This window comes from Felis catus, chromosome B3, assembly GCF_018350175.1.
Source record: "Felis catus isolate Fca126 chromosome B3, F.catus_Fca126_mat1.0, whole genome shotgun sequence".
Lineage (NCBI taxonomy): Eukaryota > Metazoa > Chordata > Mammalia > Carnivora > Felidae > Felis > Felis catus.
In genome coordinates, this window is record NC_058373.1 from 62,668,922 (window position 1) to 62,693,558 (window position 24,637).

General features: G+C 55.6%; 2 protein-coding genes across 10 annotated transcripts in view; one reads left to right on the plus strand and one right to left on the minus strand.

The window, feature by feature from the left end:
- The first annotated feature begins 1,336 nt into the window (after positions 1-1,336).
- On the plus strand, positions 1,337-6,828 carry ANKRD63 (ankyrin repeat domain 63). Its single transcript, XM_011283066.4, has one exon. It carries the CDS (start codon positions 2,544-2,546, stop codon positions 3,690-3,692), a length of 1,149 nt encoding a protein of 382 aa, XP_011281368.1. The 5' UTR covers positions 1,337-2,543; the 3' UTR covers positions 3,693-6,828.
- A 912-nt stretch (positions 6,829-7,740) lies between these two features.
- Positions 7,741-24,637, minus strand: part of PAK6 (p21 (RAC1) activated kinase 6) — a 37,023-nt gene continuing 20,126 nt past the window's right edge. For 4 of the 9 annotated variants that reach the window (XM_045059545.1, XM_045059546.1, XM_045059547.1 and 1 more), the window contains 9 exons: positions 20,468-20,597; positions 19,783-19,991; positions 18,239-18,892; positions 12,248-12,745; positions 12,006-12,139; positions 11,522-11,648; positions 11,284-11,409; positions 10,682-10,816; positions 7,741-9,309 (listed from right to left, as the gene is read on the minus strand). In XM_045059545.1, coding sequence (XP_044915480.1) covers positions 9,142-9,309; positions 10,682-10,816; positions 11,284-11,409; positions 11,522-11,648; positions 12,006-12,139; positions 12,248-12,745; positions 18,239-18,892; positions 19,783-19,986 — 2,046 coding nt within the window. In that variant the 5' untranslated portion in view covers positions 19,987-19,991; positions 20,468-20,597 and the 3' untranslated portion in view covers positions 7,741-9,141. The other 5 variants (XM_023255499.2, XM_045059549.1, XM_019832682.3 and 2 more) reach the window with 3 other exon arrangements.

A 24,637-nucleotide genomic window follows, 5' to 3' on the forward strand; every position in this document is an offset into this window, starting at 1 on the left:
CTCCAGTGTCAAATGCTGTGCCCTTTTTGTGACACCAGGAGAGAAAATGGGGAGAGCAGAGGGATTAAAGAATGAGAAAAGATAAAGGGAGTGGGAGCTTGACAGTGTGTACAGGTATATATCACATGCACACACACCACCACCGCCACCCCCTCCCCCCCCCCCCCCCCCCCCCCGCCACGGCCCAGAACAGAGGGGTGTGGGAGTCCCCGCCCCATAGCTGGGCTCAGGATGCCAGTGGGCATCCCTGAAGCCTGGAAGCTGGAGAAAGGCAAGAAGCCCGGAGTGCAGGGCCCAATGTGCACTTTGCCACTCACCCATCTGAGCCCACTGTCTTCTTTCTGGAAGGGCAAATCCTCTCCTTGCCCAGAACCTTTCCACAGGCGGCTCCTGCTGCAAAGCATACTATCAATGCTCTGCCCAGGCTCAGGACACCTTTAGGATTCCCTTAATTTCCTGTCTTCTATAGGAAGGTTCTCAGTAAAGCAGCCCTCAATACTGTCCCCTACAGGTGTTTTTCTTGCTTCCTGGCCTGGCCTCAGTAACCCTGTCTGGAATGTCTTCCTCATTTCCTAGCAGCCAGATCCCCCACAGGCTTGAAGACCACCTCAGAAGTCCTGTCTTCAGACTTCCTCCAGAGCCTTCTCCTCCCCACAACGCCACCTTTTCCTCTGAGCACTGTCTCAGTTTTGTATTTAACCTATGTATTGAGCCCTTGGTGATAGCCTCTACTTTTTTGTCGGGGTCTTGTCTTCCCTGCTTGGGAGGGAAGGTCTCTTCTACCCAGAACTGAACTTCTGTGTTTCCCCGCAACTGCGAACACAATACTTGGCTCATGAAAAGTCTCAGTAAATTCTGAAGCTGATACCTGATTCTCTTCCCCCCATTCATCCCCCCCTACACACACACCTACCCTCTCAGCCAAACCCCCCACCCCCACCCCACGGCGTCTCTGAGGAGCCCAGACTCCCCTCAACCAAGGCCTCAGCACCTCGGCCCTTCATCTCAGGAGAGAGTGGGGTTGCCGTGGTTTTTCCACACCCCCCTGACTCGAGCTCTCTTCTTCCCTTTCAAACGGGTCAGCTAGTAGTCAAAATCAGAGCCCTGTGGTCTGGGGGTGGTTTTGTGCTCAGGAGGCAGGCGAGGACCGTAGGGGAGGCTTGCGTGTTTGTCCCTCGCATTTTCCGGGGTGGCGGCGCCAGGGAACTCTTCACGAGGCTGCCGCACTCCAGGCTCCGGCTCGGGCCGCGCGTCTCGGCTCCTCCCTCCTGTGCCTGTCAGCCGCCGGGAGCTGGCAATCAGGCGCGTGGTCGGGGTTGGAGACGTCGGAGATTGGAGAGCACACTCTCCCCTCCACCCCCGCTCAGAGTGAGCGTGTGCGGGAAGAACAATTGTGTGTGAGTGCGTGATTCGCTACACTTGGAGTGGCAGTTCTCAGCTAGAATGAGCGCCCCCCCCACCTCTGTGCGCAGCGCAGATACCCCCTCCCCTGCCCCGCAATTACTTCCAGTTCGCCTTTCGCCGCCAACTCCCAGCTCGCTTATGGTCCAGTTCTGCCCTCTTGGGGTCCCATTTCCTTCCACCTGGACCGCTGGGGGCAGCGAGAAGCCCTCCGTCTTGCCCGACGGGTCCGAGGTCCCAAGTTTCTAAGGAGCCAGGAGCACCGACTCTGGTGGGGGCGGAGGGCGGGGAGACGAGGAAAGACGACTGTGACTTTGGGATTGGCCTGGCCTGCTGCATGTGGCCCCCAGCAGCAGCCGCCACCCCCGCCCCACAACTGCCGCCGCAGCCCCAGGGGAGCGCGGAGGAGGAGCCGCTCCCCGACTTCGTGGCCCACAAAGGGGTGGGGGTCAGGGGCGGTCTCCCCCGCCGCGTGCGTTCCTGCCCTGACGGCTCAGCCCGCTTCCAGGGCAGCCATTGCCATGGAGACCCCCGAGGCTATAAAGCCAGGTGTGCAGGCTTGCGGCGGCTCCCGCGCCGCTGAGCCCCCCAAGTAAGGAGCAAGCGCCCCGGCGCGGCCCGGCCCCCGCGAGCGGGGAGGAGGCGGAGGAGCGGCGCCAGCAGCTTGAGGAGCGGCGCGCCCCGCCAGGGCTGGAGGCAGGCGCGCTCGGCGGGCGCCACCGTCTCAGCAGGGGAGCGGGGGCTGCCTCGGGTGCGGGTGAGTGGCGCGGCTCCAAGCCACAAGGGACGGAGGGGCACCGGACACGCGGAAAACAGCGGGACAGACAGAAAGGGGCCGAGCTTTCGCTCTCGTAGTCTTGTAGCGGGCCAGGAGCGGAGCTCAGAGTAGCGAGCAACCTACACTTCCAGGCGGGAAGCTCAGGGAAGGAGCAGCGAGACGCCAGGCGTGCGGCTCAGGAGCGGCGGGGCAGCGGAAGCCGCCGGAGCAAAAGACTGGGAACATCAGGACCCTCGGCTGCAGCCGCCCACGCGCGGAGAGAGCCAAAGCAGAACACCAGCGGGGCCCAGAGCCCGGCGGGGCGCGGGAACAGGGGCGCCCCCGTGCGGAGCTGCTGGGCCGCCTGGGAGCGGCGGCCGGGGTCATGCTCAAGCCCAAGGACCTGTGCCCCCGAGCGGGTACGCGCACCTTCCTGGAGGCCATGCAGGCGGGCAAAGTGCACCTGGCCCGCTTTGTGCTGGATGCGCTGGACCGCAGCATCATCGACTGCCGCGCAGAGCAGGGCCGCACGCCGCTCATGGTGGCGGTGGGCCTGCCGGACCCCGCGCTGCGCGCGCGCTTCGTGCGGCTACTGCTGGAGCAGGGTGCAGCAGTGAACCTGCGGGACGAGCGCGGCCGCACGGCACTCAGCCTGGCTTGCGAGCGCGGCCACCTGGACGCCGTGCAGCTGTTGGTGCAGTTCAGCGGCGACCCGGAGGCGGCCGACTCCGCGGGCAATAGCCCAGTGATGTGGGCGGCGGCGTGCGGCCATGGGGCGGTGCTCGAGTTCTTGGTGCGCTCTTTCCGCCGCCTCGGCCTGCGCCTCGACCGCACCAACCGAGCGGGTCTCACCGCGCTGCAACTGGCCGCCGCCCGCGGCCACGGGACCTGCGTGCAAGCCCTCACCGGGCCCTGGGGCCGCGCAGCCGCCGCCGCCGCGGCCCGGGGCTCCAACTCCGATAGCCCTCCTGGCCGTCCGGCTCCCGCGCCCAGCCCCGAGCGTCGACGACCCAGTCCTCGCCGCTTACCTCGGCCTCTCCTGGCGCGCTTTGCGCGAGCGGCCGGCGGCCACGGTCACGGTGGCGAGGCAGGGTCAGGGGGCAAGGGCTCTGGCCGGCACCGAGCGCAGGGCAGCGACAGGCCCGAGCTGGGCCGGAGCATGAGCCTGGCGCTGGGTGCTGTAACCGAGGAGGAGGCGGCTCGACTGCGGGCAGGAGCCCTGATGGCCCGACCACAGTCGCCCCAGTCTTCGGGGACCGGGAGGTGGCGTTCGCAGGAGGTGCTGGAGGGAGTGCCTCCGACCTTAGTGCAAGCCCCCATTGGCCTTAGCCCCCACCCGGAGGGCGGCCCCGGCTCTGGCCGTTTGGGTTTGCGCCGACGCTCCACAGCTCCAGACATCCCCAGCCTGGTCGGGGAGGCACCAGGGCCCGAGAGCGGAGCAGAGTTAGAGGCCAACGCTCTGCCCCATTCGGAGCCTGGGCCTCAGCCTTGGCAGGCAGGCACAGAGGCCATGGTGCTGCACTCTCAGCGGTAAACAGCGTCGAGGTTGAGCCCTGCTCCCCCTGCTCTTAATGTCTCGCCTCCACTGGGATTTCTCTCTTCCAGGTCCTTCATTTAACTGGCAGTTTCCCGGCCTGTGATCCAGAACCTGTCCCCCACTGCCAAGGCAAGACCTTTACCAACCCTCTCTCTGAAAAGAGCCCCTATTTTATTTCTTTTTTGTGCTTGTTGGTATTCCCTGCCTAGGTCTCTCGCCTTCCCTACAGCCTACCTTTCCTGTCCTGGAAGAGGAAGAGTAGAAGACTGGTTCCACATGCTACAGCCTTCCAGCCAGGAAGATGGACCCCCTACTCTGAGCCCTAAGGCTCAGTTCTGAGTCTTGCGGGACTCCCGCCCCGACACTTCCTCCTGGCCAGTCTCCCACACCCTAGTAGCCAGGCAGCAGAAGAGTTGACTTGTAGAACAAAGGCCTAGCCTCCCCCCTCTGCGTAGTGATAAGACAGTAATTCTGCACGTGACCTAAGTCTCCCTTCCTCTTAAGTGTTGGAGAAGGAGAGCAAGGAGACTGGCCTCTGAGCCCTTCTGGACAGGAGGGCTGATTGTGAAGGAGTCTGAAGGTTACGTTTTTCTGGGGAGAAACTTCTGCCTCGAGACAATGAGAGCATATTTGGGGGTGGCAGAGGCCTTGGTGTTGAATGCTGGTTGTCTCCTGAAACAGCTCCTGGGTGATTCCAGCTCCCTGTGCCTCTGGCCGACCCAGGATTCAACTTCATTGATGATGGGGGGTCATTGCCCCACACCAACCCCTACCCAGTCCAGCCTGAGCCAGCCTGTACTTCAGCACGGGGGCATTTGAGTTTTATCTTTGAGGTCGTGTCCCTGGTGATCCAGCCTTACTTCTGCTAACTGTTAGAGGCCTGAAGTGAAAGGACTTGGCACTTCCCCGCCCCCACCACCCAGTCCCCTCCCCCCATCCCGCATGTGGGTGCCATGTGGGTGCTCCCGCAGGGTGGAACGGTTGCGAAGGCTTGGCTTAATTGTATTTCTTCCAATCCTCAAAGAACTCGTGTTTTGAGTCTTTGTATATGAAGCAGAAAGCAGCGGGTCTGATCCGAGGCTTAAGAACCTGACAATGTCTCTTTAAATAGAAGCTCTGCGAGGGGGATAATTGACTGAAGTGTTTGCCACGTTGAACGGCGGCGCGAGGGAGTCGGGAAGCCCACACGAGCCGCAGGTCCGGGTTTAAATTACATCAAACTCTGGCGAGAGCTGGAAGGGGGCTGTTAAAGGGCTCCTGCTTCTCGCTGGGCTGTTAATGGAGGGCAGGGCGGATGGTAGATGCTGGAGGTCGAGACCAAGGACCCCTGCCTCTGCCCCAGCGCGTGGGACGCAGGCCGGGCAAAGCTTCATTACTGGGCAGATTAGTGAGTCAGAGGCAACCGTGGAGAGGTGGTTAAAAGCCCTTTTCCGGCGTGATCCTTCCTCTCCTTCCCTCCCCTGCCTCCTCTTTGTGTTGGCCTAAGAGGGGGATTCTAGGAGGTCGGGTGAACGCGTGCCCTAGGACCCTGCGGAAACCCTAGCACAGGCACCTGTGCGCCCAGCCCGCAGGATGGCTGCGCTTGGGGGCTTTTTTTGTGAACCCCGAAGGTTGAGCGTGCAGCGCCTCACCCATCTGAGGTGGGGGCTTTTCAAGGCGTCGATCTAAAACGCCTTTGCAGAACGAAAGGTTTCTCACCATAACTCTAAGGGGACTACCCAGAGAGAATGATCTCTGTTGAGAAGTTGGGTTGGGGTGGGGCGAGAGTGAATGGGCGTTGTATAGATGTCAGACACCTTTCCTAATCCTTCTGCCCCTCAAAAGTCAGCCGCCCCACCCCACCCCGCACTGGACGTGATCTCTGGTGCCCCCTGGTGGCAGCGCTGCGCCTACCTCGCGGCGCTCTGGCTCGGAGTTGAGACTTTTTCTGGTTTCACTTGGGATTGCGGCAATGTACTTCTCCCTCCGTGTGCATTTACCCATGGACTCCCCTTACTCTTGTAGTATATTAAATCCGGGTACTTGAAGCCATTTCCCAGCAGTGGAGTGAGGGACAGTAAACAAAAAACCCGGATTTGGAGTAGCAGGAGCCCAGACCCTTCTTCACTAAGGACCCCAAGATCTTCCAAATTAAGGCTCCCAAGTCCAGAGAGTTCCTGCTCTCTTCTGGAAAAAGAGGGGCTTCCAACCCCTTCTTTATAATTTCTGAACCTTGGGACCTACATTGTTTTCTTCTGATGAGATTTGCTTTCGTTTTGGGGGTGTATTGCCCTCCCCTCATTCCTTTCTCCCCAGACATCTGCCTCTCCTTAGTCCCACTGTCTGGGTGGTGGGTGAAGGATACAGAAGCACCTGAAAAGCCAGGTGGAGAGGATCTGGGGTGGGATGGGGGATAACTGGACATCCCAAGCACAAACTCTTGCCCCCCCCCCGCCCCCCACTCCGGCCGATCCCTGCTTGTTCACTTATTCCCTTTCTGACTGTGTTTAATTTCCACGGTGTTTTTAATGGTGTAAGAATACAAGTATTTTGACTTCTTCAAAACACTGTAAGGTCTGGGGTGAACATTAGGTTGATGGTGCTGTCATCTTTCAAATGTTGCTGACCTGTGGCTTTCTGGTTGAATGTCACCCTGGGCCTTCCTTATTGAGTAAACAATCATGAGGGCTCCTCTCCACGGAGGTGCCAAGGGCTTGGTGGTTGAAAGCATTGTTTCTAAAAGACCACAGCAGATCTTTCCTGTCTGCAATGAACTGTGTGTGACTGACTTTCTGTTCTTGCAGATTACTTTCTAGTCCCAGCTCTGTGCAAAACTTCTACATCTCAGCACATTTTGCTCTCCTGCACTTCCTTCTCATTGTCAGCCCCCAGGCATCGAGGCTGGGGTCCTCTCTAGCTTGCTCACTTTAGAAGAGACCTTTCTAAACAGTTTTCTTTTCCAATCCTTGTTGCTTTCATCGTTGTGAAGAGTCACACAGGCCACTGGAGCTCAGTACCCTAACATCAAACTCAGAACTAGGCTGCATGGGAGGCCAAATGACGTCCGCACACGCTTTTGGAATGACACTGGGCGGTGGAAGGACTATTAGAACTCAGAAGAATAGTTAATAAATCCAGTATTATTCAGTTGCAAGAACTGGCCTCTCTTTGCCTCGCCAACTGCTCCTGATTCTGGGCTCCCTATGGAGTGACAAGAGGGTGTGCTTGCTTCCTGTGAAGGTTCTGCCTTCTGTCAGCCTCCATCCCTGCCTGTTCCACCGTGCACTGTGGCCGCCTCCTGAAGGAAGGACTCAGGTACTGCTTCCAACTGAGCTTGTGGGACCAGGACCCTGAGACCAGGGCAGCTCTCCGGGTGGGGCTGGTGTGGGGAGCAGGAGAGGGTCTGTGTGACTCCTGGATGCTGGGTAAGAGGTTTCAGTGAACCCTGGGGCTGGGGGTAGGATGAACTCTCAGGAAGGAAGTGCTGGAATCAGTGTCAGAGCTAGAAGCTTAAAGATCATGCCATCTACCTCCCCTACCTGCAGGACTAGGACCAAGGTGTATTGATTTCCAGTCACTGCACTGCTGCTCCACAACCCCTCAGTTCTGAGAACAGAAACACAGACTGCTTTCTCCCTGGAAGCAGTTCCAGGCCACTTTCTATGGACAGCTGGAGGAAAGCAGCCTCTGACTTTCCTTGGAGTGGGAAGCAAAAGGGAGAAGGGAGACGCCGGTGCAGAAAGTGGCCATCAGCTCCAGTGGCTGCCCGCAGAGCCCCTGTGGTACCAGCAAGCAGAGCGCATGGCCCTGGTTTTCCTGGCTGGGTTCTTCTCCCCTGGGAAGGACAGCTCTGTCCCTTTCTCAGTTCTTTCAGTCCCAAGGGCCTTTCGCTTCCCGTTTCCCTTCTTATCCGCCCTCATGGGCCCACATGCCACCAGGGAGTTGGGTTTTCTGTGGACTGAGTGACCGCTGGGGAGCTCATATGGGAGGGGGGCACACCAGACAGCTGCTTGAAGTGTCCAGCTTGAACACAGCCTGGCTCCATTGTCAGAGACAACAGCCCAGAGGTTTTGAACACTCAGTTTAATTTAAAACAGGCACAAGTGCAAACAATTCACAAAAGTTTCTAGGGAAGATGCTTTTGTTTTTAAAACTCTGACCCTTAAAAAAGTCCTTGCAATTTTTTTTTGGGGGGGGGGCCCAAAGCAGGCCACTAGGGAGCAGAGGAATCTAAAAATATTATCTAGATAGGGTCCTGACACCTGGAGTTCTTCCCTGGATTCCCTGACTCACAACATCCCTGAAGGTGGGGAGGGAAGGGGGACAAAGAGACAGGTGTCTGAAGAGGCAGCTAGGGCAGATGGTTTGCACAAAGGGGGTGTCCATTTTCTTGACAGGATGGAGCCCCAGGGGGTGGTTCATCTCCCTCAGACCAAGATTTTTGAAAATAATGGGTCCTTGATGACCTGGTTATTGAGAGAAAGCTCACAGGCAAAAACAAAGTTTGTTCCTTTACCATTCCCATCTCTGGCTCTCAGACTCCACAGTACAGGAGACGCCTGGAAATCTGCGAAGCCCCTGGGATGTGTCAGCTCTCTTCACTGTTCAGGTAGAAACACGGGACTTAGGAGGTGGGAAGCCAGGCCAAGAAAGCAGTCCCTTCCTGGTAGAATTTAGTGGCAGAAAGGATGGGAAGCCTTACTGAAGTAGGTGACCTGTGAGTGACCTGAAGGGAGCCAGGCTGTCAGGGTGACTGTCCTCCACTTACACACACACACACACACACACACACACACACACAATGTTCTCTCCATCCTGTAAAGTGAGATTATGTTTGCCACCAACCGCATTCTTTCTCTTTTACCCAGACAAATGCCCTTCCTCCACCCCTGGCCAGAGAGCAGGCTGTTCACAGTTTGGAGCAGGCTGTGCAGGGAGAGTGGTGTCAGTGCAGGTGGGTCAGGAAACAGGTGCAGGTTGGACCGTACCTTCAGGAAGTCAGACGTAAAGGAGGAAGACGGCTTCAGGCAATAGAAACCTTCCCTGTGGCCCTCTTGAGACCCCAGGGTTTAGAGCTGGAGCTGAGAACAGCAAGTATCCTGGCGAAGACAGGCAGTCTGCCCTCTCGGTGACCTGGGATGCTAATGTACAACTACTTTTAAAAAACCGCAGCAGCTTTTTCTGCTGTGTTGGCCACGTGGCCAGGAGTGCGGGTCTCCACGTTTCTTAGAAATATCCCTGTGCAAATAACAGAGGGTCATTCTGTAGAAGGGGGTCTCCACCATCCCAAAGGCAACTGGGGACTCTCTTGGGAGGCAGAGAGACCGAGGGGCAGGTCCGGCCTGGCCCAGTGGGCTGAGGGGCAGAAGGGTGTGGGTGGGGTTTCACATTCGATCTTTGGAGAGAATACTGAGAGAATGAGGCAGGCAGGCCCCGCCGGCAGGCTGGCTGCCCAGTGTCCCCGGGCTCAGCAGGTGGAGGTCTGCTTGCGGTAGAGCTGGATCAGGGGCACCAGGCACTCGGGCAGCCCTGTCTGCAGCAGGAAAGGGTGGTCCAGGAGCTCCTGAGCCGTGGCTCTCTCCTGGGGGTCCCGCACCAGCATCCGTTCCAGGAAGTCTCGAAGCACTGGGGAGACCTGTGGAGACAGGGCATCGGTGAGAGGAAGCCACAGCATGGGGTGGCTTCGGGGTTACTTGTCTGCCTGGCCCCACCATCATTTGAAAGTCTTGAATTCTCTCGTTTCTTACTTCCTGGTAGTAGCTCCCAGGCTCAGTACTTTCTGGATTATGGGATAGGTAAAGAAAATTGGCATCGGACCAGGAAAAGTGGCTAGATCACCTCTAGGGGGTGCTACTGAGCAGTGGAATTAAGAAGCCTGGTGTCCTGGGAAGCTGGGCTCCAAATATAGCCCATTCCTCACCCTGCTTCTCAGGGCTCTCAGCCTTCAGGTTCTGTGGCTCTGCGGGAGAAGCATGGGATTCATATTAGTGATCCAGTCCTGGGTCTATCCCTGATCTTGGGCAAGTTGCAATTTTCTCTAGACCTCAGTTTTCTCATCTGCCCAATGGGCTAATGATAAAATGTGCTTGCCCTGTCTTTAGTGAAGTAAGAAAGAGATCAGGGATGAAGTGTTTGGAAGAAAAGAAAAAAACAAAGTGGGACCTGAAAAGGGAGATTTCTTTACTGCTCTAAGCCTTAGAGTCTAAGTCAGGGGCTTATCTTAGTTCATTCTGCACCAATATCTTGGGATTAAGCTAAATCTTGGGCTGTTACAGAAGGCTACCTCCTCTGGGGAATTAGCCAATTGGAAATCTCCCCATATGTTAATCTTGGGGCTGGTGGTGCAGGCTCCAAGGACCAGTTGTCTCGGAAGGTGTCTTCCTGTCTGTTCTCCCATCCAGCTGTGGTGGGGCCACAGAACTATTATTCAGGGACTGGGCTTCACCCCTCTGGGACATTTCTCGATCTGGCCACGAGATGGCAGTGCCATTTTGCCGCCCTGTACTGACCTGCCCACCAGCAAGGAGTGTCCACTGGTAAAGGCCTGTGAGTTTGGGTGGATTTGACAGAAAAGGGTTACACACACACGCACCACCTTTAAGGGAAAACCTGTGGTTCAGACGTGGTCAGGATGTGCACCAATGAAGGACAAGGCAATTTGCTATGACAGACTCGGAACACTGTGCCTTGGTATGGCTCCCCTGCCAGATGGGGTAGAGGGGTTCCTGCTCAACTAGCTTCTCTAGATTCCTGGAAGGCTTGCTTTCCATTTTCTCAGGCTCTTGTCATTTGCCTGCAGGCAGAAACTTGTCTGAGTGACCACAGAGGTTTGTGTACAGATGTGGCTCCACACCCAGGTGCAGGTTTTGTGCGGAGAAAGAAGAGCCTTTTCTGGGCGCCTCTGGCTTCTGTGGAAGGGAGAAGCTGGGCCTGGGAGCCCAGGCTCTGGTCCTCCAAGCCTCAGGAAGAATGGGGTCAGCAAGGGTACACCCTGTGCACTGACTGACCTTGTGAGAGTTTTTCAGCCTGGGTGGGGGGCTGTCCCGGAGCCTCTTCATGGCTTGCACTGGGGAGTCGCTGAAGTAGGGTGGCTCCCCATCCACCATCTCAATCACCATGATGCCCAGAGACCAGATATCCACCTGCAGGAAGAGAATGTCCCTGATTCCACTGACCAGAGCTGACCCTTCAGTAGCAGTAGACCGCGGGGGGATGGGAGCAGCTGGCCCCAGCTTTCATCGGTGAGCTGGCCTCCTTCTTGGCCACCTGCCTCGTGGTCGGTTCCTTTCTGCATGAGTGCCCACTGACTGCAGGGACATAGCTGTCAGCCATTCTCTGAGAATGGCCATCACACATGAGGAAGCCGGCCATACCCCACCTTGCCCTTGAGCTGCCGTAGGAGCATTTTCGAGAAGCAAAGTCACAAGTGAGAGCAGACCCATCTAAGAACGGGCAGGGTGTGATGGGCAGTGGGGTAGGGTACTGACTAAGTAGGAATCTGAAAACTAGGGCTATTTTGGGGAGTGGGGGCGGGTCTTTGCAAGGGCCACAAGAGCTATTTGTTCCCAAGCTGCTTCTGGGAGGACTGGGGGATGGAAGGACCAGTTACCTCAGTCGCGTACAGAGACCTGGAGATCACTTCAGGAGCCATCCAGTAAGGGGTGCCTACCAGGGACTTCCTCTTAGGGACGTCTTTGCTGATCTGAGCACAGAATCCGAAGTCAGAGAGTTTCACCTGCGGTTGAGGTGAGAGGGAAAAACGGGAGTGAGTGGTGGAGCAGGAGCCGAGCTGGGAATATGGAAGCAGGGGGTGGGACGCGGGTGTACCAGGGAGGGGAGGGGCCTACCCTGCCATCCAGGGTCAGGAGGATGGAGTCACTCTTGATGTCCCGGTGGATGACACCTTGGGCATGCAGGTAAGCCAGGGCCTGCAGCACGGCCTCACACACAGTGGCGATCTGCTCCTCGTTCAGCCTGGACAGGAAAGGCCACAGGCAGAAGAGAATGTTAGCTTTGGCGGGGCTGCAGGGCGGCTGGCTGCCAGATTAGGTGCCCCTGGTACCGGGCCCCACAGCTCCTAGGCAATATGTGTGGGGGTCCAGTCAGGCCAGGGCCCTGGTGGAAATGGGCCTGGACTTAGGCTGGAGACATTCTGGTGTTCCCCAACCCACTCTCCTGAACGCCATGAGTCTGTTAACCCCAACAGACGGGAGGTGCTCACAATGACGTGACAGGCACCCCAGTGTCCTTGGCCTGAGGCTGCACAATACTCCTTCCAAGACAGTGGGGGGCAGCCGGCCCTCCCACTGCCCAGCCCTCGCAGCTGCCCACCTGACTTGGGAGACGATGTCCGTGAGGGCCCCGCCCTGCAGGAACTCCATAAGCACCCACAGCTCCTCGCCCACCAGGTAGCTCTTGTACATCTCCACCACGTTGAGGTGCTGGTAGTCTCGCATGATCACCACCTGGGGGGGACAGGTGGGGGTGCCTGAGTGCCAGGCACAGTCCCCACTGCCCCCCGCTCCCAGATGTTCATCCCGAGCGCCCCGCCACGTCCTGCCCTCTCCTCCCACCTCATTAAAGAGCAGCTCCCTGCGCTGCTGCTTCCTGAGGTCCATCATCTTGACGGCCACCTGGCGGCCTGAATGCTTCTCCCGGGCCAGGCAGACGATGCCCGTGGAGCCCTCGCCGATCTTCACGTAGCTGTCCAGCAGCATCCGGGGGTCACCCTGGTCCACCACCATCCTGAGCGCAGCCTTGAACTGCTCGTGTGTCACAACACCCGTGTCCTCGCCAGCCAGGGCACCCTTGGCCACCGTGGGGTCCTGGGGCAGGTACAAGTTGCTGGTGCTGATCTGGGCTTGCCTGGTGCGTGGGGAGCCCGCGGGGGAAGACCGGCCTGGGGGTGGGCCGGCAGCTTGGGCTATGCGGAGGGACTTCTGGGGGCTGCTGGTATCCGAGGTGGTCAGAGGGCTGAAGGTCCCCATGGGCTGGTCTGAGGGCAAGGACTGGGCCTTGGCCACCAGGCTTTGGGTGGGTTCTTTCTGCAGCGGTCGAAAAGAGGAGGTGGGCTGCAGGGAGGGAAAAAGAAACAGAAAGGGGTTTGACTGTGGGAGCGTTTGCTGTGACCTTTCCGGAAGCAGGGGTTGACCTCTGGACAGGGGCAGGTCTAGAGGGTGTCAGACCAAATAGGGTAGGTGCTACAGGCAAGGATTTTCAAACGGAGCAGAAGCCAAAGCTTGGTCCTGCCTGGCAACCCAGCCCCCAGCATTCCCAGGTGAGCAGTCCAACAGCAGCTCTTTACATCCATTCTGCCACTCCTGGGAAGCTGAAGGAAGCAGAGTCCCTGGGGTGTCCTCTGCCGGGTATTTCTTCCTGGGTAATTGACAGCCAGACCCCTGGGAGGCCATCCAGAGGCCGACTTCCTTCTGTGCTGCTGGGCTGTGCGGGGAATCTGGGTCAGAGGCATTCTTCATTCCCAGGGCGCTCCCACCCAAGGGGCCATGTGGGTGGAAGAGGCCCTGGGTGGTGGGGTGGGGGTGTGGACGGCAGGGCAGCTGTGACTGGCTCCCAGCACAGGGCAGGGAAGCCACAGCATGGGCTCTGATAACCCCACTTGTGCCAGACAGCAGGGAGTCTGCGTGTCTGTGCTGTGAGAGTGTGTCCCTAACAGAGGGCCATAGAGCCGTGTTACCATCTGAGTGTTCTCAGGTATGCTTCCTGGGCTAGAGATCTGGAATCAGGAGGGCAGGTCTAGCCAAACCCAAGCCCTGGGGCCAGGGGTGGGGAGGTTTCCTAGGGGCTCCACAGAGCAGCCTCTCTACCTGCGCCCAAGCATGAAACTCCTGGCTGATGACCCCCACAAGGAAGGGAAGGCAGGGGCCTATCTCTATGGCCTCTGGTAGGACAGGAGGGGAAGTGGAATTGCGTGGCAGACTGGGCCTCAGTGAGCCCAAGCCCTAGCCCTGGAAGCCTCTGAGGTTCCTTGCCTTTCAGGTCCTAAGCCCTCCTGGCAGCCCAGCAGGAAAGGGTCCCATTCTTGGGTTCTCTCCAAGGAGCTGGCGATGTGCAATACGACTCTTCCCAGGCATTATATGATTTTAAAAGGGGCACCCCAGAAAGGGCCAAAGTTACCTAATGAGGGACACTTCAGGAGCTGCAGAGAACTTCTTGGAACGTCTCAGAACCCATCATGTAGCAGCTGCCTAGGTGCCCAGTGGATCCTGGTCCAGGTCCCCAGAGCTCCACTGACCTCCAGGAAATCTCCTCAGGCCCTCAGCTTGGGCTGAGGGACCCCGAGTCTGGGCCTTCGGTCCTACCAGGTTCAGCAGAGCCTTGTCAACCTCTTCAGCACCCTCTCCCCAGGCTTCGGGGCGCTCACACCACCCCACTCGGCCCCTGGTCTTGCCTAGGGGTGAGCATGTGTGCGAGGGCCCCTGCTGGCAGAGAGCCAAGTTGTGGCAGAGTGTGCTTGGGTTCAGCCTACACGGTGAAGGAGCCAGGAGAACCTCCCAGCACCCATTGTGACTACTCCATCCTGCCCACCGAGCACATCTGGGTAGTAAATAGATCTTCCCACGTCTTTGCCAGCACCTGGCCCGCACCCACCTTTCCCCACTCTGTGTGGTTGGAGCAGTGAGACCTCTGGACTGGGGGGTCACGACCTAGGTTTCATTACGACACTGCTCTGACCAGCGATGAGTCTTAGGCACCTCCCCCTCTCTGAGCCCCGGCCTCCTCTATAAATGCACAGTGATCTGGGGAGCTGGATAAAATGCAGATTTCTGCCTCAGTAGGTTCCCTAGAGCAGTGACCCTGCATTTTAATGAGGCCCCTGGGCTCTGATGTAGGAGGACTGTGGGCCACACTTGGGGCAGCTTTGGACAAATGGGGTCTGTGATTCCATGGCCTCAGGGAGACTGTGGGAGGACTGGGATGGCAGTGGAGGGGGCAGGGCCACTGCTGAGGCTGTGAGGCCGTGTCCCAGGAGCAGATGGTTCACAAGACTTCAGCCTGCACGGCTCACCACATCACAGGATCACCAATCACGAGGTAGCCCCTGAGGCCCTGTAGAAAGGCTGTCTGCTGGCCTGTGAGGTATGGCTCACAGAAATCATGCTCTCTGAGCATCTGGGTGGGGCTGGACAGAGTTTGGAGGGCCTACAAACACCTACAGCTGCTCTCTCTACCTGGATTTCTAAGGAAGGCTGTAAAATGATTCCCTTCACCTTCTGGCTTCTTGGCCTCCTACACAGGCTATCTCTGCTCTGTGGCTGAGCGGGTGCTGTCAGTCGGTGCGGGGGTGGGGGTGGGGGGGTGGGCGTGGTAAGGACAAGCCCTGTGGAGGGGCCTAGGAGGGGATTTGCTCCCCCTCTGCTCTCAAGGCCCCTGTGGAGACACTGCTGCAGGTGCTGGCTGAACCCAGGCACCAACGGTGCAGGGGTAGGTGGGTGGATGATACAGTAGGGATCCAGCTGAGAGCCCAGCTCCAGTGTGGCCTGGAACATGGGATAGGGGGTGGTGGGGACCCAGTCTTCACCTGGACTCAGTCTTCACCTCAGCAGCATCTGGTCCCTTTGTTGGCCTCGCTGCCTGTCTCCACAAGAAGGGAGTTTCTACTTAATGTCACCACAAGAAAAAAATCAGAGGAAACCTATTAAGCCACACCAAGAAAGAGAAAGGGGGACAAAAGATGGAATTCACTGTTGTGGACTCTAGAGTTCCTGGTGTGATAGAGACATCTCCTTGGGTGGGAAGCCGCCAGAAGAGTCGTGCGTAGAGTTACAATGATGCCCCATTTTCCCTTCCCCGGCTATGATGACAGGGCCAGGCTCTCCAGCCGTGGGCTTAGGGGCTGTACTGTAAGTGCCTCAGAGGCAAAGGCCATGTCATAATATTTTAAAAATAATAAAGCCATTTATTGGGGGTATACCACTCTGACAAGGCCCTTAAATGCATTTTCTAATTTAATTCTCACAACCTTGGGGCTTGTTTTATTATCTTATGGGTACTATTATTATCTGTATTTGTAGATAAGAAACAGGCTCAGAAAGGTTAAGTAACTTGCCCAGCATCACTAGGTAATAAGGAGCAAGGCCAATGTCAGCCCTGGTCAGCATAACTCCCTACCCCTATGCTGTGGTCCTACGGGAGGTACCTGGAATTTAACAGAGTACAGGGTACACAATGGGTGTTTAACCAAGGCTTGCTGATTCTTGAGATCTTCTGATTTGGCCTTTCTGCCTCTAAGTGGAACCACTCCTAAATCCCCCAAGTTCCTGTCTTAACTCTTTGGCCTCCAGCCCCCACTCAGGGTTGAGGTCTTTTGCTGTTTAGCCAAAGTGAGCGACTGCAGGCCAAGCTCCCTGGGGCTGGGTACAAAAGCCCTAGAGCCACAGACCCTCCTGGAGCCTCTTCCGGCTGGAGGTGACAATTGGTGGCTTGACCTCCTAGGGCACCAGTGCATGGACAGCTGCTGTGAGCTTCCTGAGCCAGCCCCTGGGATGTGCTGAGGTGCGGAAGGCTGGCTGCTGGTTTGGTCTGGTGGTTCCTGGGGCTGTAGGGGTGGAGTAGGAAGCCGGATGCAGTGGTTCTCAACTGGGGCTGATTTTATCCCCCAAGGGACACTTGGCAATGTCTGGGGGGATTTTTGGTTATCCCGTCTGAGAGGTGCTACCAGCATCTAGTGGGTAGAAGCCAGAGATGCTGTTAAATATCCTACGGTGCACAGGAAAGCCCCTATAGCAAAGGATCATCTGCTCCAAATGTCAATAGTGAAGGGGTTGAGAAGCTATGGCCCAGAGCAGCTCAGAGGAAGTCTCAGCCCTGCCTTTGAGAGGCCTGGCTTGAAAATCTTTATTTAGAAATACATGCCCAAGGTACCTGGAAGGAAACTACTCCCCTGGATCTGGAACTGTGGCATCTCCAAGCTGCGGATGACTACCACCTGCCTCTGGTGCAGGGGACAGCCCCCCACATGCAGCAGTGGTGGTCTATGGGAGATCCTTGGTAAAGTATGTAGGATGGACGGGCCGACCGAGGCTGGGTTGACAGCCTGATCCCTGCTGTGGGGTGCTGGCAGGAGCTCAGAAACATGCATGTCAGTGCCCAGCCCGACACCCCCTTTTCCCAAACCCCCGAGGCCCTGCCACAGGACTCCCGAGAGGCCAGAGAGCGATCAAGTACCAGTTCTCACCTCTTGGGCAGCATGAACTGTCCTGCTCCCACCTTGGTTTTCAAGGAAGTGTCTCCCCAGGGCCTCCCCAGGCCTTCCAGAGACCTCTCAGCTCACAGACATGTTCCTCATATGGATACATCAAGCCACATCTCATTTGTTCTACCCCTAAACCCGCACCCCACGTGGAAGCCCAGCCCACGTCCTTCATTCCAGTGACTCCACAAAGCCCAGAACCTTCCCTAGATGCCTTGGGCTGCCAGTGACCTGGAAAGGTTAAGGGTCCAGGCCACTCCCCTAGCTGGAACCACACTCATGTACCACCAACATGGGAGGAGCCAGGCTTGCTCTGAAAGCCCTCCAGGGAGGGGAGGTCTGACTTTTTTAGGTCTGACTCCCCACCCTCGTGCTGCAGTGTGAGCTCATTTCCACCGGGCCCTCAAGAAGGAGCTAGAGATGCCAGAAACCTTTAGGAGCAAGAGGCCTGAACCCCGAGGGCCCTCTCACCGTTTCCTTCCCTGACTCATTCGAGACACCTGGGACTTGTCCTACCCTCTCTGAGTACCTCTTGTCACTCTGCCTAATGAGAAAGGCTGGTGCTGTCACCACGGACAGGACATCTAAGGGCAAGAACAGTCTCCTCTGCCTGTCAAGAAATGTCACCGTTAGGGTTCCCTTCACTGTTTCCTATTTCACAGGAAAAAGATGTGCATTTAAGGCTGTCACACACGCCAAAAGTCAGTTCTCCTGCTGCTCCCCGGCCCAGGCACGCTCATTGCTCTAGCTTTTCACAGGGCACATGGACTCCAAATAAATCATTACAGAACGTTCAAACGGCCACTAAAGGAAAAGGGGAGGAAGGAAAGCATTCTCACCGGAGAAGGGGTTAAACCTGAACATTCCTGATGCCTTAGGGAGAAGAAGTCTGGACAGGGAACCTCAGCAGGACCTGAGGAGAGCACTGGGGCAAGCAGGGGGCGGAGGCGGAAAGAAGCTGACAAGAGGGAGGCAGAGACCCTGCCCCTGCCCAGCACCAGAGCACCTGGCTCTGGGTGCTGGGGGCGGGGAAAGGTCTGGGCTTATGGTTAGAGGTGTTTGCCTGCCAGTGTGGCCCATCTAGACACACCGCAGAGGGCAGGAATGTAAACTGGGATGTACCAAAGGCCCTTCTGAGGCCCCCACCCCGCCCCAGAAAATGAGCCAGCCTGAACCTGACTCACCTGTGCCAAGGTTTGGAAGACCAGGGCTTACTTGGTTCAGGGTAGAATCCTCAGCTGAGGCTGAGCTGGCTTCTTGATCACTGTGTTCCCTTATGCCCTCCCTAGCCTGACCCCGTAAGTGGGGAAGACCAGGTTCCCGGGCTCTGCTGATGGGGCCCATCCCAACCTACCTTGCTCTGAGAGGGAGGGCCTGGCTTGCTGCTGCTCGCAGGGGCTGTGGCAGGAGTAGACAGGAACATGCTTCGGAACAGCCTGCGCTTAAGGCTGCTCTCCTGGGTCTTAGGGCTGGGGCTGCCCTCCCCGCCTGGCCTGCCAGTCGCCGAGCCCACCAGGCAGGACTGTGGCCGGGCCTCCTCGGAACCATGCCTGGCAACCTTGGTCCCACGCCTACCAGTGGCTGCGGGGGGTGAGGCGCCGGGTGGGGAGCTCTGTAGGCAGGCACCCAACTGCAGGCAGCGCTGTGTGGCACCCTGGAACTCGGTGGGGCCTAGCGACTGTGCCTTGGTGGCCAGCCCGTTGGGTAGGACTCTTGGGCTCTGTGGCTCCGGCCACGGCATCTGCCTGCGGCCTGCTGGTGTGCCCCCGTTGCAGCTGAGGTAGAGGCCATGGGGGTCAGTGCGCTCAGACTGGGGGCTCTGCAGGTACATGTCCGGGTCAGCGGCCCAGTGTTCATCCCCCAGCAGCCCTAGGGACTGTGCCCGCCGCCGGCTGGTGGGGCTGCGGCCACGCAGGGTGTTGGAGCTGATGACCGACAACTTCTGGATGTCGTTGAGCAGCCCTGATATGTAGCCGTCCATGGGCACCGAGCTGCCCCGCACCACTGTCTGTAGGGGAGGGAAAAGAGTGTGGGTGAGCAGCCAGTTCATGGCAGGTAGGGGTGGCTCTGGACCAGATCAGACAGCCTTCCCAGGGGCCTTCGGGAGAAACACCTGAGGATCTTGCTTGCTGTGTCATCTAGCTTTTTCTTAATTTTTCAGTCACTCACCAGGGTCCACAGCAGGTTGGGCCTGTGTGGGGGCAGAAATACAGGGAGAAGGCCTATTGTCATGGGGCTCACAGTCCAGCAGGGCAGACAGGGAGTCAGCACGCCAAGTGGTGTGGGCATCTGAGCTTCGGGAGCCGAGGGGGCACAGAGGTAGGGTCCAGACCCTGCCTGGGGTCTGCTGTCATTCTCTAGCTCTATCCGTGGCCTTATGGGAGACACACAGAGCTTCTTGAGGAGGCAGTGGCCAGTCGAGGGCTCTCCTCCACATTAACTGGCTTTGTGGCCTCCAAACTCTGGCAGGGCCCCTGACCCCAGCCCCTACCAAGCTCTTGCCCTTTTTGACCCACCCAACTAAGTCCCCCTGGTCTGGGAGCCCCAGCCCCAGAGGGGCTGCGGGTCTAAATATTGCCTGGGATACACTTAATACTGAAAGATTATTCATTGTTATCTGAAATTCAAATTTTGCTGGGCATCCTGTATTTTTCTTTGCTACATCGGGCAACCCTACCAACCTGCATGCAGAGAGGGACGCCCCAGGCTCCTCCTCCCTGGAAATTCAATCCTCACCCAGGGTGAGGCTGATTAGCAGGGAACGCAAACAGCTAGCTAATCGATAGCTGGTAATTAGGTGGTTCCTCCAGGTGCCTTTGTGGTTTTGCCAGGCACGGGCTTCTGTGGACTGGGAGAAGCCAGACTCTGCAGGACCATCCCTGCCGCCGCCTCCCTTACCTTCATGGGCTGGAGCTGCACCCGAGTAATTCGAGAAGGGTCCACCACGGGCTTGGGTCGCCGAAGCGTGTCCAGGATGTTCTGCCATTGTGGTGGGAGGCCCACAAACTTGCCTTCTTTGGGATCAAAGGAGGTGTGGACACGGTGCTGGAAGTTCTGTGGGGCTGAGATCTCAGGGCGTTTCTTCTTTTTCTTTCGGAACATGGTGCCTGTGTGGGTAGGGTCAGGCTGAGCTCCAGCGAGGGGCTTCATGGGAGCCTGGTCCAGGGAAGCACAGGTGGGTGCTACCCCCACCCCCACCCCTCTCTCAGTGCTCCCTCCCCCAGCCCAGGGCTTCCCTCACCTCTCAGCCCTACTTCCTCAGGGAAATGGCCAGCTCCCAGCAAAGCAGTCCCAGAAACAACAAAAGTGCCAGAAACAAGCCAACACAGACTACACACAAGGGAAAGAGGTGTCTGTCTCTCTGCCTGTCTGTGCCAAGTCTCCTGCCGAGCAGGCAGACGCTGGGGGTGTGTTTTTCTAAGATCCAAAGCCCATTACAAATATCATTCCACTGTCAATAATTTAAAGAGGGGAAAGGGGGAAGAAAGCAGGTAAATGCATTTTATGAAACATGTACGTACAACCTTGACTCTTAAACCAGGTAAGAATAGTCCAAGAAAAAGAAAAGCTGAACCAATCTCACCTGTGAATAAAAAGGAAAATCCGAAACAAAACTAGTAAGTCGAATCCAACAGCACGTTAAAGTTTTTTGTTTTTTCTTTCAGATCACATTCAACTCCTGTTTGTCCCAGGACGGTTCAACCACAGAATCCCTGTTTATGTGATAAATAACATTCATAAAAAAGCCAACGTGTTATCCAGTCTGGGACCACGTGTCATAGGATCAGGGACCCCCAAAGGGCCCTCTTGGTCACCAAGTGCTTGGCCCTCATTCCAGAAAGGTCCTGAGTTGAGGGCCCAGCTGGTGTGGGGGAGGACAACTGTACTAGGGGTAGGTCTCCCCAGGGAAGAAAGCACTCCCCCCCCCACCCTTGGGCCTTTCCCCTTGACAGAGTCCCCAGGACTCTGTGTAAAACATCACTTGTAGCCAAACCTCCATTCTTCTCTTTGCTAATCTGGGCTTTGCCTAAGGCCCTGTGAGCAATGTCAACAGCTACCAGGGACATGGGCACTCAGACTTGAGATGGGGAGCCTGGAAACCCAGGGTATAGTGATGACCCCAGCCTGCCATCAGGGAGACTGGTCAGGATGGCTCACTTGAATACTTTTGTACCTGAAGTGGCTCAAAACAGCTCAATGTGGGGTTTTGGGGTTGTTTTTGTTTTAATTTTTTCTTTATTGGGGCCAAGTACACTGAAGGGGCTCTAACGCCACCTGGAAAGTCCACTTCTAAGTTTCAAGAAACAGACATATTTGTTTCTTGAAATGAATGCTTGGATCACTCATCTATCCAGAGATTTGGTGTTGTGCTTCTGACCATTTTCTCTCTTTCCCTAGCTCTCTTTTTTGGTAGTGATTGGTTTTGTTTTTGTTAGCAGTAAACATAAGTTCTTGTATATAAAACAAACAACCCCTCCCCCCAAAGATTTGGGATACAGAGCCGTGGCATTCTCTTTTGGCTCCTGTTCCGGAAATAGCATTTTCCTAGTCACTTTAGCAGGCTCTGGAGGAGGTCACGGATCTGGGAGGCAGCTGGCACCCACTCAGAAAGGCAGGGAGGCTTGAATAGCCACAGCTTTCCCACGAGGAACTCACCACATGTGAGTTAATCTATGTCACACCTCTTGGAGTGTCAGCAGCTTATGGGACCTTAATGTTGGGAGCTTACCTAATACTCCCTCTAGACAAAGCCACATGTGCGGGACCCCCAAGGACCAAAGCCTTTGGAATGAAATAGACCTGTTGAGTTGCAGGTGAATTGTAGGGAGCCTCCCACTAATTTGAGGAGGCTTTGAGAAAGCTACCCAAATGATTTGTGTCCCAGGGCTCTTCGTTTACAAAACAGGGTTATTAATAAAGGCTGCCTCACGGGGGGGGGGGGGGGGGGGGGGGGGCTTCGGGAGGCTTAAGCGACCAGACCTCCCAGTGAACAGGGGCTACTTCTTTTGCCATGTTACCTCTCTGTGAATCTCTGTCTCTGAACTCAGGGCCCTGCAGATACTGGGATATGAGCAGATACAAATCCGGAAAAGATGTCCAATATCTTTCTTCACAGATTCATTGGTCAAGGGACCACACCTAATTTTGAGGGTCTGGGCACCTCATCACCTCTCCATGATATAGACACTTTGAGGTTTGGTAAAACATCCTCTTGCCTCTCAGCCTTTGGCCCCCAGAGTCTTTATTCAGCAGTTCTGTCCTTAGAGCCTCACAGACAGACCCTTTGTCCCTAGATTAGCTTCACTGATGGTTCCACCTTCCTGCCTCACTATGTGAACTTAAATGCAGATGTAGGGATGCACCCTAGAACTGAAGAAGAGCCAGCTAATACTTTTATCCCCAGAACATCCCTCTCCCCAGTTCTGCAGCCTCACCCGAGTGCATTCTGTAGGAATGCACAAGGACAGCATCTTTAGCAAATAGTAAATGGCTCTAGTATCCCCCTCCTGGGTCCCCTCCTGGGAACAAATTTTTTCCCAGGGGCAGCAGGAAAGGCTGGAGAAAAAAGGACACCACAGAGTCCTAGGACCCAGAGTTGTGGTGGTGGGTGTGGGGAGCAGCTGGAAGCAATGAACTGAACTCAGGATTTAGAGGAGGGGGGAAGAGAGTCAGAAATCAGAGCCAGGGGCACCTGGGTGGCTCAGTTGGTTATGCATCCAACTTCAGCTCAGGTCGTGATCTCACAGTTCATGAGTTTGAGCCCTACATCAGGCTCACTGCTGTCAGCACAGAGCCCTCTTCAGATCCTTGTCCACCCCCCTGTTTGCCCCTCCCCCCTCTTTCTCTCAAAAATAAAATAAACAGGGGCGCCTGGGTGGCGCAGTCGGTTAAGCGTCACGATCTCGTGGTCCGTGGGTTCGTGCCCCGCGTCGGGCTCTGGGCTGATGGCTCAGAGCCTGGAGCCTGCTTCCGATTCTGTGTCTCCCTCTCTCTCTGCCCCTCCCCCGTTCATGCTCTGTCTCTCTCTGTCTCAAAAATAAATAAACGTTAAAAAAATTAAAAAAATAAAAAATAAAAAATAAAATAAACAGTTAAAGAAAGAAAGAAAGAAAGAAAGAAAGAAAGAAAGAAAGAAAGAAAGAAAGAAAGAAAATGGCTGTTGTAATCAGGCCATCATGTCCAAATAAAATAAAATAATCAGAGCCAATCACTGAGCTAGTGGGAAACCCCCACCTAAAGAGAGGCTGTTAAGACTCATCCCAAGTGTGGTGAGACTAACACTATCTGGGACAACATGATTTGTTCACATAGAAAATCGAGAAAGGACTACGTACAAATTGTTGGAATTAGGTGAATTTAAGGTCAATATAAAAAAATCAGTTGTATTTCTTCATACCAACAATAAACAAATAGAAAATAAAATTTTAAATGTGTACATGGGGTCAGCTCCATGTACATATAAAAAAAATTTTTTTTAATGTTTATTTTTGAGAGATAGTGCAAGCAGGGGAGGGGCAGAGGGGAAACACAGAATCCAAAGCAGGCTCCAGGCTCTGAGCTGTCAGCAGAGAGCCCGACATGGGGCTCGAACTCATGAACAGGGAGATCATGATCGGAGGTGAAGTCAGATACCTAACTGACTGAGCCACCCAGGCGCCCAAGGGTTTTATCTTTTATAAGAATGAGTAATAGTAAGTAAAGTGCCTCCCTGAGTTCCATGAGCCATTTTAGTAAATTATAGAACCTGAGAAGGGGCTCATGGGAACATTCAACTATAGCAAGTTGGTCAAGCCTGACCTGTGGCCCAAGACTCACAACTGGCATCTGCAATGTGTGTGGGGGGAGGGGCGGGGGGGGTTTGTGGGACTGAGCCTGTGGGGTCTGTGCGGACTCCAGGTAGTGTCAGAATTGAATTGAATTGTTGAATACCCAGTTGGTGTCCAAAAGTTGGAGAAATGGCCTCAGGAGGGGAAAAAAAAAGCCTTGTCATTTGCTAGCAGAAGCGTTACCATGGAAACAATCCCTCAGATACCATTTACCATTTTACATTAAAAATGTCAAATACCTAGGAATAAGTCTAATCAAATATGTGCAAGGTCCCTACATTGAGAAGTATAAAACATTATTAAAGATATTAAAGAATGTTCACAGACTGGAAGACTCATTGATACAAAGATACCAATTATTTCTGAATTAACTTACAAATTTGTTTCAATCACAGTCAACATCCCAGCATATTTCTTTTGGTCGAAATTGACAAACTGATTACAAAATGTACAAGGAAACATAAGGGGGCACCTGGATGGCTTAGTCAGTTGAGCGTCCAACTCTTGATTTTGACTCAGGTCATGATCCCAGGGTCCTGGGATTGAGCCCTGTGTCCAGCTCTGTACTGAGCATGGAGCCTGCTTAAGATTCTCTCCCTCTCTCTCTCTCTCTCTCACAGTCTCTCTCTCTCTCCCCCCACCACTTTCCCCCTCCCCCACTCACACAGTCTCTCTCTCTCTAAAAACAAACAAACAAACAAACAAACAAACACAAGGAGAAAAACAGGCTTTGGGGCACCTGGGTGGCTCAGTCGTTTGGGAGTCCGACTCTTGATTTCAGCTCAGGTCATGATCTCACGGTTTGTGAGTTCGAGCTGTCAGGCTCTGTGCTGACAGTGTGGAGCCTGCTTGGGATTCTCTCTCCTTTCTCTGCCCCTCTCCTTCTCATGCTCTCTCTCTCTCAAAAGAAATAAACTCTAAAAAAA

Coding starts and splice junctions, on each gene's coding strand:
- ANKRD63 (XM_011283066.4), top strand. CDS start 2,544: ATGCTCAAGCCCAAGGACCTGTGCCCCCGAGCGGGTACGCGCACCTTC.